This window comes from Agelaius phoeniceus, chromosome 14, assembly GCF_051311805.1.
Source record: "Agelaius phoeniceus isolate bAgePho1 chromosome 14, bAgePho1.hap1, whole genome shotgun sequence".
NCBI classification, from domain to species: domain Eukaryota; kingdom Metazoa; phylum Chordata; class Aves; order Passeriformes; family Icteridae; genus Agelaius; species Agelaius phoeniceus.
The window spans coordinates 9,186,840-9,200,035 of record NC_135278.1 but is presented as its reverse complement, the minus strand read 5'-3'; the positions used below and the strand labels follow the sequence as shown (position 1 = coordinate 9,200,035).

Sequence of the window (13,196 nt, the reverse complement as noted above, 5' to 3'; positions counted from 1 at the left end):
CTCAGGTGTTGTGACAATGTGCAGGTGCAGTGTGGTTTGCAGGGTCCAGGTGCTGTGACAATGTGCAGGTGCAGTGTGGTTTGCAGGGTCCAGGTGCTGTGACAATGAGCAGGTGCAGTGTGGTTTGCAGGGTCCAGGTGCTGTGACAATGTGCAGGTGCAGACTGGTTTGCAGGGTCCGGGTGCTGTGACAATGAGCAGGTGCAGTGTGGTTTGCAGGGTCCAGGTGCTGTGACAATGAGCAGGTGCAGTGTGGTTTGCAGGGTCCAGGTGCTGTGACAATGTGCAGGTGCAGACTGGTTTGCAGGGTCCAGGTGCTGTGACAATGAGCAGGTGCAGTGTGGTTTGCAGGGTCCAGGTGCTGTGACAATGAGCAGGTGCAGTGTGGTTTGCAGGGTCCAGGTGCTGTGACAATGAGCAGGTGCAGACTGGTTTGCAGGGTCCAGGGGCTGTGACAATGTGCAGGTGCAGACTGGTTTGCAGGGTCCAGGTGCTGTGACAATGAGCAGGTGCAGTGTGGTTTGCTGGGTCCAGGTGCTGTGACAATGTGCAGGTGCAGTGTGGTTTGCAGGGTCCAGGTGCTGTGACAATGTGCAGGTGCAGTGTGGTTTGCAGGGTCCAGGTGCTGTGACAATGTGCAGGTGCAGACTGGTTTGCAGGGTCCGGGTGCTGTGACAATGTGCAGGTGCAGACTGGTTTGCAGGGTCCAGGTGCTGTGACAATGTGCAGGTGCAGTGTGGTTTGCAGGGTCCAGGTGCTGTGACAATGTGCAGGTGCAGACTGGTTTGCAGGGTCCAGGTGCTGTGACAATGTGCGGGTGCAGTGTGGTTTGCAGGGCTCAGGTGTTGTGACAATGTGCAGGTGCAGACTGGTTTGCAGGGTCCAGGTGCAGTGACAATGTGCGGGTGCAGTGTGGTTTGCAGGGCTCAGGTGTTGTGACAATGTGCAGGTGCAGACTGGTTTGCAGGGTCCGGGTGCTGCAGAGGGCTCCTCTGAGCAGAGAGCAGCCCGGGGAGCTTGGCCGGGGAAGCCCTTCCCGCAGAGCCGTGCCAAGGGCTCGCAAGGGCACAGCTCCGCCTGCTGCTGAGCTGGCTTGGCTTCCTAGCACTGCCAGAGTGTGGTACAGACCATGCTGCATGGCTGTTGTCTCTGCAGGCTTTGCTGCATAACTTCTAGTTGACTGGAGAGATAAAAATAATCCCTGACATAAATCAACTTCATTCTGCCTCAGGACATAATTTAAATACCTTCTCCTGGGTGTTCTTCTCTTTTTATAAAAGCAGCAAGTTCACTCTCCAGCCTTCACACTCTAATTCTAGAAAACATTTCACGAGTGACTGCCACAGTGAAGGTAGAGCTATTGCTGCATGAGGATACAAGGAATATCAGCTAGGGACACAGTGGTGGGAAATGGAAAGGTATTTTAGAAAGGCTCTTGAGTATTTCCTTTCCCAAGATTCTAGGGCCAAAATGATGCTTGAATGTGCATACCTTTATGAATAGAGGTAAATGATGCTTAAATTTATGAATAGAGGTGGACAAAAATTTTGAATGATTTTTGAATTTTAAATTAGAATAACAGAGGTTTGAAAACACTGGGACCATTCTTGAGATTAGGTTGAGATAAAATTGTTTCAACTGAAATATAGGAAAAATATGAAACATTTTCCAGGTTTTTAAAGGAAATATCTTAACATGCTGAAAATGAAGTTTTTCATCTTTTGAAACAGAAATACCATTTTTCACTTATAAGTTAATATAAATTGAATAGTAAAATATGTGTATATGTGTATTTTTTTAAAAAGTCACAAAACATTTTATTTTAATTAGATGTAATATTTCAGATTTATCCTATATGGAAATTACTGGGTTTTTGTTTTGTTTAAGAAAAAGAAAAAAAAAAGTATTGCATGCTTTCTGTATGAACTGTGTTTTGTGCTTCCTTTTTGCTGACATTTTCATTTTTTTATTGAACTAGAAGAAACTTCACCTGCTAAATTTTGTTTATGAAATCTTCACGAGACACTGTCCTGGGAGTTTTCAGGTGACCTGTGTGTTTTCAGGGCACTGTTAGTGTATGAGGGTGTAGCTCCTCCCAGTACTGTGCCAGTGCTGGACCTTGAGCCTTGCTGCATGCTCTGCCTGTGCTGTACTCTGAATCCTTGGGACAAAAATACAGTGGGTAGGGGTCTGTGATTTCAGCAGGCTGTTCATGAAAAGTAGGATCTCTTAATTCTAATGTGATTGTGGGATACCTGCATGAGGCATCATTAACTCAGCATACACTGAGTAAAAGAGACGTGGTCACAGATCTTTTCCTTCTACTTTGTGTTCCTATTCTTTTCTCTCCTGTTCCTTGTTCTCTTGTCAGCCATCAGTTCATTTCAAAATTATCAAAATGTTCATCTAAAGTTACAGAGCAGGTGATGAGAACTCCAGATGCCCTATCAGACTCTCATTTTCTCAGGCTGGTCTGGGCAATTCAAAGGCAGAATCTTATTATTATCTTATCTGTAGCTCTTCTCCCATTGACCCTCTATGGCTGACTTGGGTGAATGCTTAGGGATTTCAGAAGCTGTTTTGCTCAGTCATCATTGTCACTCTTACAGTGTCAGCCTCTGGAAGCTCAGAAAGCTGCTGCAGTCTCCCAAGAAAGGCCTATCAGACCTTTCCTAGGAGAAGGAAAGGAGGTGATGAAATCAAGTGTCTCCATTCACAACATCACTTGAACATGTAAAGGACTACAGATTGGGTGTAGCATTCCTATCTCTTATAGGCAGTTGTTTGGATGTTTGGTTTTTGTTTTGTTTTTAATGTCTTTTAAAGAAAAGCTATTAGGGTTGGTCTAGTAGCTGAAATCTTCAGCATGGAGGTGACATTATGGACAGTGAAAAACTTTTACTAAGAACTTCTGTCGTCAAAACAGCTAATAAGAGTTTGCAATCTGAAGAGACAAAAGTAAGCAAAGAGAGGGAGTGCTGTCAGTGCAGTTTTACAGATGGAGAAGGGGACAAACCTTGATTCAGAAAAGTATGGAGGCAGATCCTGATTTTTAGCATTACCAAATGTGTACATTTAACATACTCTGTTTGATCCTGGAAATGCTTTATGCCTACGCATTTCTAATTTTAACTGTTCTGATTTTTTTTTTTACTATCAAAGAGAGGGGCTTTTATAGTTTCTCTTCAAACTGATTTTTTAAATATGCTGGAGCATCTCTATTCTCAGCACAGATTTTCAGTATATTTTCAGCAGTTTTTGTATAGGTGTGTGGGCTCCCCTTCCCCTTTCCTCTCCCCCTCGCCCCCCCACCCCAATTTTAGTGCAACTGCAGACATCCAGCAGAGAGAGAAGCAGGAAAGGACAGATTTACATACATTGACTGGCTGTGCTGACTTTTCAATACAAAATAGCAGTGTTATTGTACTGCATCAAAGTAAGAGTCTTAGCCTGGAAGGGATGTTTCATTGACATTGAACTGAAAATATAGGCACAGTGTAATGGATCCTAAAATTGGCTGGACTGTTTCTGGATGCCTGTATTCAGTATCCATATAAAAATCCCTGTACACAGCATATAAGCAGACTAATGAGGTGAGACCTTGTCTTAGTAGTATAATCTTTAAGACAAGTTCTAGCAGTCAAGCAGGAAATCAGAAAAATAAATGGTACATTCAAGCTACTTGTCTTTGTCCAGGGCCCTGGTAATAGTTTGAATTGAATGCTACAGCACGTGAAGAGGTTTTTTCCTCACAAATGCCTTGACACACTCTAGTGGCAAAAGCTTGCAGTGCCATTCAGACCATGGAGCCCAGTTCATTTCTTTCCTTTTTGATGTGAAGCAATAGTTACCCTAGATGAAAATTTAGTTGATCAGTATTTAAAGTAATCTGGCAGCTCAGAAACAGCCATTCAAGTCCTGTGCTTTAATAAAACTTACATTTCTTCTTTATATTTTATATATAAACCACTGAATCAGGAATTTTGCTTGCTTGACATTTGTACAGAGTTTTGAGCAGCACACTCTGACCTGAGTCATTGAGGCATGGCCATGATATTTATGCAATATGTGGAAGTCAGTAAACAGCGCCTATCCACAAGTCCTCAACACTTATCTTTTAATAGTAATGGATACAGATCTTGGGCAACTTCATCTTTTAATCAACCCTCATTAAATGCTAAATCAATAACCACATTAAAAATGTATTTCTAGATAAGCTTTAAAACCAGTGGTTTTAAAGTGGTTTTGCTGATTGAACTTATCATAAATGATTCACTGTTTTGTCTTCTGAGAAGACATAATGGACCACTTGGCTGCCTCAGTTCTCTCTTCATTTTTACTTCAGGGCTATGCTGTGGCAAAATCCCTCTGGTAATACAGTGAAGAATTTAAATATACACTTTATCATCGCAGTCCAACCTATGGTGAAGTGTTTTCTCCAGAATCAAGAATTTTCTGTGGCAATACTTTTGGGTTGACTGTGAGCTAGTACTGATCCTCTGGCCTCATTGCTGATACCATTTGAGCTGAAGGAGGATGGAGTATCTCTCTGTGTTTTACTGTAATTTACACACTAACATGACTCAAGTATTTCATTTAGCACAACTCAAAATATCCCTTCCTCACCAAGATTTGCTGTTTTGAAACTCCCAAAAGCTGTGTCACAATGAAAACAAAAATCCCATTTTCCACAAAACAAAAACATAGAAGCATCTCTTTCTGGTTTAATGTTTGAATTTATTATTGCTGCTTAAACAATACAAGATTACATGTCTCTACATGTATCCATCTGCTTGTTCATTAATTCTGATTATTCTCTATTTCAATGATTCCTTCTATTCTTTCTTCCTTGGGTTTACTTTTTGGTTATCTGGACATAAAAGAGCCACATAGATATTTTAGACTGGCTCTTGCTGCTGTGCCTCTGGAATTTGTTAATTTTTTCTTACTAAATATTTTCTTTATATGGGAAAGTTAGTCTAGTAAAAGTAAATGTACTATCTAAATGAAGACCATTATAGGAAAATATGCCTTTCCCAATCTGTGGAGGTTCTTGCTTTGGATTTAAAAGTGAGTACTTCTTAGGCTGGTGCAACTCAATCATAAATATTGGGAAGATGCTGACTAAAAATTAGAGCTGGAGTGAACAAGTAAATCTCTCATTGAAGTCAAAGGGAATACTGCCAATTTACACTGGGAATGAATTAGACCTTGGGTTTTTTGCATCCTCATTTGACCTGTTGTCCTCAAATAGCATTGTCAGACTAGATCTATCATAAATTTCAAGTTATGTCATAGTAATTATGTCATTATTAGTGATTAGATCAGCTTTAGAGGGTTTTTTTATTCTTTGTGCTGTTGCCAAGTTCCATGAGGACAGAAGCTATGAATTAGGTTGGAGCTCTGAATTCTTTTTTCTTGTGGAGTAGACAAGGTACTTCCAAGACCAGGAACCTGTTGTGCAAACAAACATATCTACATGCATTTGGGCAATACATTATTTTCTCTCACTGTTCTGTAGGGATATCATTAGCAATGGAATGGCATTTACCATTCTCTGGTAGCTGTGCTATCATGAGATCCATGCTCCTAGTTAGCAGAGCTGAAAGGAACCAACTTTGGGAACACTTCACTGCTTGTTTAGTCCAGCAATACTGGTCAGTGTATGCCTTGTGTATCCTGGATTATAAGTATTCCTTTGTGTAAGATCCCTTTTTGATCTCAACCCTAATCCAAGCAAAGAATTAACCAAGTCATAAGAAAAAATAAGACAGCAATGGATGAGTGAGCATCGAAGATCACCACCTTGAAAGATACAATTGCTTGTATCTAATGAGACATCAGCTGTTCCCTGGATGTCTGGGCTTTGTAAAGATGCAGCATCCACTGATGCAATAATCAGTGGTGAACTTTTCAACTTTTGATAATTAATGCGCTTGCTTTGTCCATTTTTGCATTTGAAAGTAATGCCAGATGACTCTGTAATTCAGTTTTGCATCTAGGTTAGACTCCCTTACAAACAAATGAACATCTCAGTATTGCATGTCAGTGCCTTAAAAGTCCCCTCAGGGGCTGCCTTGATGGAAGGATTTTTTTCTCTCCTTAAGACACAAAGGATTAGAACTGCAGCAGAGAAGTTATTTTCTAGAGAAAATTTGATTAGTTTCAATGGACAACAAGCAAAAAAAATTAACTAAGCGTATAACTAACTTGATTAGCTTTGGGCAAATAATCTCAGCCACATGGAGGATTTCTATCTTCTGGTGCAGTCAAATGAATATGACTCTCTTGCTCTCAGAACCAGTTTAGACTTAAAAAAAAATACAGATCTTTTGACTGCCAGTGTAATAAAGGAGATTGGTTGATAGATTATTCCATCTGTTATGCCCAGACCATACTTTACATTTTACTAGCTATGTAATCTGCTATTTCTTTGCATGGTGTGAAATTAGGCTTCCTTCTTTCTTCCCTCTCCCCTGGACAGTAAAGAACTTCACAAAAAGCATCAGATAAAGGTGTTTTGGGCTGTGAGATGACACGCTGTCTTATGTGGCTGTGGTTCCATTCTTTTAGTTCAAGGAGGTTTTCATTTGGAAGTGTTAAATAGTTCTTCTTTCTGTTTATTTAAGCACTTTGGTTACCTTTATGAAAAAGGCGAGTTTATGTCAAAATTCAGGGAAATATATTATAAAAATGCAGAAGAAAGCCAGAGTATTTCAATTTAAAAATTCTGTCAAGTGACTCATTTATTTGACCCATGACTCTGCAAAGTCACTAGATAGACAAATGCATTATGCAGATAGAGAACTGGAGACAGAGGTTATGTGGTGCCCAAGGCCATGCAGTGAGTCAAAGCTGAGCCAGGGTGAAGTTCCCATTTTAGTGTGTCTATTAATAATACCAGCACAGACAAACTACATTAAAGAACTAAAACTGGGGGCTATGTGATGTCAGCATGCTCTGCAAGACTGAGATATTGTTTGTTTCTGTCTAACTCTAAAATGGTGAAATTATTGGACATAAATGTGACTGGATCAATATCTTATCTGAAGGCTTTCTCATACTTAAGGATAGTAGTCTCTTTCCTCCCTCCTGACTGAGACCTTTTGTTTTTATTTGCCAAACATAAAAATGATTTGTTTACCTTCGAATTTTGTATACTGACAGTTTAATACTGTGTCTGGCCTCAAAAAAGACAGTCATAACATAAAAGATTTAGGGATCAATGTGAGGCAGGGTTAATGAGAGCCAAATTTTACTTGCATTTTCTATCCTTGATAGAAGTAGTGTTTATATTTAGTAGACCATTCCTGCATGGATATATCATATTCTTTGAGTTTTTATATTTTATCTAGCTTTAGATAAAGTTAGTGGCTTCAGTTACTAACAGGACATGGCAGAGGAAAAGATGTTGCATAATAAGTTGCATAAGTTGGAGTTAGGAGCTGCTGTATATCATTAGTATCTGTCAGTGACTTGCCTTAGTGACTTGGACTTCCAATTATAAATATAACTTTTGGGTGCCTTTGCTAGTGGTTCTCTTTCTTATGATTGCTAGCCTGATCATTATATGTAGTAAAACAAAAGTCAATCAAGAATCAGGAAGATTATAGAAATATCCACAAGAACTGACTAAAAGGTTGACATATTTGATGGGGACAGCTAAGGAATCCATTGCAGCTTTATTTAATTGAAGCCAATGTCTGGAAAGGCCAAAAGGTGGTATCAGGAATTATATTTAACTTGCAGCCTACAAAGCATTATCATGGAAATTCATGTAACATTAATGACAATGGTTAAATCAACTTGGTTTTCAAAAAAATAGAGGGAAAACTTAACATGGAAGTTAATTTTTGGTTCTTATTTTCCTTTAAATACATTCAAAACCCCCTAATCTATGCAGTCTCATAACAGATTTCCAAAATTCTTCAGAATATCAACAAGAGTCAAGATTGCTCCATTCATTCTTCTTTAAGTGCTAGTTTTATTTGAGTATCTGAAAGAGGCTGATGTTACTGCATTTGTTATCTTAATCTTTGAACAGAGAGAGAAGTGATGTCAAAAGGAGCAGCATTGCTAAAGTAATGGCACCCACCTATCCATTCATCACACCCCAAGACTGATTTGTATCTCACTTAAATTAACACATATGACAGTGACCTAGAAACTGTCCAGGTGCAATTATAATGTTGCAGCAACTTGCAGAAACAGACTGCTTTTGGTAATTGATCATTCTTCATCATAAAAACCTGATAATTAGGTTTCTTGTTTCCATCTCACTGCTTCATTGTATTCTCCAAATTATAATTGCTATGTTTGATTTATATCTGTTTGTTCTTGGGCCAACATTTTCATAAATCTTAAAAAGTTAATCTCCATGATGATGTCTTTACCAATAGCTTTTGTACTCCTACCTCATTGTTACGATACCCATTGTGTTGTGAGTGCCAAAAACTATCTAATGTTTTAATTAGGGACTGACCCATACTTATAGGATGCCATCAGTGCTGTACTGTCTCTAGTATTTCTATATTTAATGGTGTACTCTAATATGGTTTTGTCTTTTTCTTGGCTGTTTTACACTCAGAGTGTTAGGTGGAAGCTGCACTTTTGTTTGTCTCCCTGTCTCTTTGCACAGTCCTCCAGGATGTCTGTTACCTCTCCATTCCTCTGTGACTTCCACCCTGCTGTCCAGGCCCTGTAGCTTCTCTCTGAGCCTTCCCAAGCAGCCCTTATTACCCTGGTGCTTCTCTAACTGTTATCAGGCTGAGGGCCAAGGCCTACTCCAGCTGGGGGATGATGTGGGAAGAAATGGAGATGGGAGGATTCAAGGGGAACAGGCTGCAGAGCATTCTCATCCTGCTGTTGCCATCTGGAGAGGGCTGGGGAGTGCTGGTGCTGCCAGGGCTCAACAGCTCCAGAAGACAATGCCCAGCTGCTCGGACTGCCCAAGCAAGGGCTTCCTGCCTCCTCACACACAGGTCTGCAGCCTCTCACCTCAGCTGCCCCTTGGCTGCTTATTCCTGCCTCCAATGAGACTTTAATTTCCTACTACATTTTCTCTCATTTCTGCAATTCTGTGTTATTCCTCCTCTAAACTGATGCTGCCACCCAACCTACACCATCACACCACTAAATTTATTAGTTTTTTGTTGCAGAGCCCTGCTCTGTATGACTATTAAAATTCAGACCCAGTTCTTGAGTAACTTTTACTATTCACTTTTTGTTGATGATTCCTCTTTCAATGCAATCCCTCAGCTGGATTTAATAGAATTAATTTGGTGCAAAGTGACAGACAGGAAAAATTAAACTGTCCCTTCAATTTTAATGAAGGGCTCAGCCATCTGATCAGATTGTTGCAGTGTAGTAAGTTACTGCATGTCAGTGGAGCCATTGAAACTATGGGTGCTTTTAGTCTAGCCAATTGCAGAGTGGTACAGGACCAATTAACCTTTTCTAAACTGATTTTTAAGCTGAAATTGTAGTGTAAACTTTAAAAAACCAAGCAAGCTGAATGGAATATAACTGGCCAATTACCACAGCTGTGTTCATGTACAGTATCATGTTGCAGCTTTAGTGTGTCTGAGAATGTCACTAAAATTAGAGGGACCCACTTCCGTGATATTTTGAGGAACAACCAAGTTTTTGGCTCATGTTCTGACTCTAAAACAAGTGTTTCTTTACATCAGCATGGGTTCCACTTCAGCCTTTGCTGTTATTGATATCCATTAGTCTTTTTTATATTCTGGTTTCTAGGCAAGGATCATCAAGTATGAGTTAGGCAGTGCTGCTGCTGAATTATATATTAGTTCATTTATAGAGTAAAGTAATTTTTAGTATCTTGTCTGTGCCTGATTTGGTATATATGCATGCCAAAAAATGAGTGTATTAACATGGCATGCATATATGCCAAATATGATATCTATTTATGGTATATATATATACCATATATACCAAAAGTAAGAGTGTATGCTCAGTTGGGAAGGTCTGGAGAGTTGCTAATCTTTATGGTCCATATTCCTCCTCTAACAAAGACAAGGTTTTAAATTTCCAGAGAATTCCTGTATGCAACAGCTTGTTTTCAAAAGAAACAGTTATGTGTCATCTGTTTTTTCATTATTCAGATTATTTCCTTTCTGCACATCTTGTGATAACAAGCATTGTCTTTTTAATAATAATTTTTATCAGTGCCACAATTTAGGACAACATTTTCTAAAATAAGCCCCAACAAGCACCACTTGAATGGTTGTCTGTACAGGTATAATTCTTGTATTGGGTTTATCTCACTGAATTCCCAAAAGACTGAATTCTGCACAGACCTGTCCTGTTGGTGAAACTTCCTTCACCTGACTTCTGTTTGTGCTGAGAGCAACATTGTTTTTTTGAGAGAGAAATGTGTGATCTAGCTTTACATGTGTGCTCTGTAACTTGTCTAATGACATAACAGTTTCTCTGTTAACACTAAACAATTGAGTGCTTTGCTAACTTTTACTAAGACACATCCATCTTTCCTGCTGTGGTCTCTGAGAAATGTGCTGAATCTCAAGATTTCAAGCAACCTGAGTACTAATACTTGGGATTTGGCATAAAATTGAACCAAAGACTAAAGGATTGATACCTATTTATCATTCAGCTAATTTAGTATCAGGGATTTCAGTGAAACTGAGGCAGACTCACAAGCTGCATGAGAGACCCAGGCTCAGGTATCAGCATTATGTTCAAAGCAACATTGACAATATAATAGAAATTGCCTCAAAATTGTTAAGAGACTTTTAGAAATAAAAATACCACCTTCAGAGCCCGATCCTGAATCTACTAAATCTAAAGTACATTAATAGATTGAAATTTCACCATTCTTGCAGGGGTTACTTGGTGCATTCTGTGAGCAAATAAAATAACTGCATGATAAAATTGAGTCATTTTTAGTAAAGCTCTGGCTGCTGCATTGGTTTTATGCTGTCAATTCCTTTGTAGTGTTAGTGTACTGCTCTAGCAGCCTCAAGGTATTAAAGCAGAGCCAGAGCACAACACAGGAAGGCAATGTATAAAACTGTAAATCGTCAGGAGCAGGGCTTTTTTATAACATTTCCATCTACCGTACATAAAACCATTCCCTGATTTGCATAATTTGCTGAGCTAAGTACCAAAATTAACGATATACTTTCAACAGGGAAGATCAGGCAATAAAATATCCACAGTTTCAATCAGGATTGCAAATCACAGATGTCCAAAAGATAGTAAAATGTAAAGAAAAATCCCAGACCCCTAGAACTGATCAAAATTAGTGTCAGTCATTGATTTCTAAAACACACAAAGAGAGGGTGAGTATAAATGTGTTACTTACAAGTGCTGAGGATTTTAGGGAATGAAAATGGAGCCCGGGAGCTGGAGACTGCCTGCCATGCCAGCAGTGTTGATTTGGAAGCGATGGACACAAATAAACATTCAGCAAAGCTTAAAAAGCTGCAATGCAAGGCTAGCCAAAAGTGTCCATGTCCTTACCGTGCTGTGGCTGGCAGGCAATCCGTGTCTGGGAGCCTTCAGTCCCTCTAATCAGGCTCCAGGGATTTTGTTTGCAAGAAAGGTTGTCCTTTAAGTGATGAGTGCAGGAAAACAGAGAAATAAAGAGAAATGAGCAAATTGTACAAGGCAAATAGCTGCAGGTCTTTAGCATGCTCCCTGCGTTTTCCTAAGCTGCATCTGCAGTAGAGAAAATATCCCAAAATAGCTCAGGCTGCCAATGACTTGCTGAAACCTGAGAAAGAATTGCTGAATTTAAAGATCTGGGTTGCTGTGGGTGTATGATTAAAGTGAGAAATTGCTGGCAGGAAGAACCTAGGATGAAACCACATGCTTAAGGAGTAACTTGTGAGTTCACTGATATCAGAACATGAGCTGACCTCTGATTTCCCCCTCCTCCACTCAATGCCAGTTAACCCTTAAGAGTTCAGAGTAGAAGAAAGTTCTTCAATAACAGAAGGAAAAGGAAATACGATTCAAAAAAACCTTTCTTTCACCTGTAATGTAGTGGCAATATTTTGCAGCAGTGCCCTATTTCCAAAATTTCATAGCAGTAAGGGAAGCTGAGGTTTTGCAGATCTCTGACTTCTGGAAAGCTCAGTCTGGTGTAGGGTATAAGCTTAATACTCACTTAAAGTTGTTTGTGGTCCCAAAGAGTGAAAGGGATTTCAGATAAAGTTTTGAGGGATGGATGGATGGATGGATGGATGGATGGATGGATGGATGGATGGATGGATGGATGGATGAACGGATGGATGGATGGATGGAGGCAGGCAGGAAGGCAGGAAGGCAGGAAGGAAGGCAAATACAACATTTAGGAATGTTTCTGCAAAACAGTGACTTAAGGACAAAATGACAATATCTGCCAGAGTATTTGGCATAGTCTTGGAGGAGACAATGTCATCTCTATATGGTGCCCAGAACAAATTACAATAGTACTCCAGGTTGTTCTGGTCTGTAAGTGCTCCCTGTGGATCCCTTGTGCTTACACAGGTCACTAGAGCACAGTGTGCTTTATCCCAGTCCTCAGCTTTCTCCCTGGCACTTTTTAATGGTACTTCCTTGATTTAGAAGAGAACAAGAAGCAGTTGGCAGAATGTGGGGTACATTGGCTTGACATCAGTTAAGTTTCCCAAGCAGTGCCAAAAGTAACCCTCAGTAACGTATTTAGGCCAGTATTAAAGCTGCCAGAGCATGGACTAGGAGCTAGTCCCCAGCTTTCTTTGTACTGATACTGAAAAGGGAAAAGGTTTCAGTACTGTAACTGGGTTAGATTCAAGCCACATGGGACTGGGTTATGAGAAGCTACTTCTTTGGAAAGCAATTGTGCATCTAAAATAAGAGCTGAATATCACCATTAATTCAGGATGTGCTTTTGGTTTAACATCAGATTTTTGATATGTGCAAAAGAATAATGGACTCATAGGGAGAACAAAATATTTACAGTGCTTCAACAATAATGGTGTGTAATCACTTAATCATCATGGTAGGACTGTCTACTTGATGCAACGAAGCTGTACTTAAGAGTGTCTGAGCACTTTATCTTGAAGATGCCATGAATATGTGAATGTATTTCATATATACTGATAGCTGTAGTTTCACACACATAATGACATTCTCTGGGGCTGAGGAGATAAGCATTTGTCTTGTGACAATAAATAGCCATTTAAATTGCAC

At 39.7% G+C, this 13,196-nt stretch overlaps 1 protein-coding gene across 4 annotated transcripts in view; it reads right to left on the bottom strand.

Annotated features, from left to right (window-relative positions):
* Window positions 1-11,781, bottom strand: part of AMMECR1 (AMMECR nuclear protein 1) — a 96,088-nt gene extending 84,307 nt beyond the window's left edge. For 2 of the 4 annotated variants that reach the window (XR_013184218.1, XM_054641199.2), the window contains exon 1: window positions 11,502-11,773. Coding sequence is in view for 1 of the 4 variants with exons in the window: in XM_054641199.2 (XP_054497174.1) it covers window positions 11,502-11,673 (172 nt within the window). In the remaining 3 variants the exon portion in view is untranslated. Of the gene's footprint in view, window positions 1-11,343 lie in introns of all 4 variants that reach the window. The other 2 variants (XR_013184219.1, XM_077185867.1) reach the window with 2 other exon arrangements.
* Between the last annotated feature and the right edge of the window lie 1,415 nt (window positions 11,782-13,196).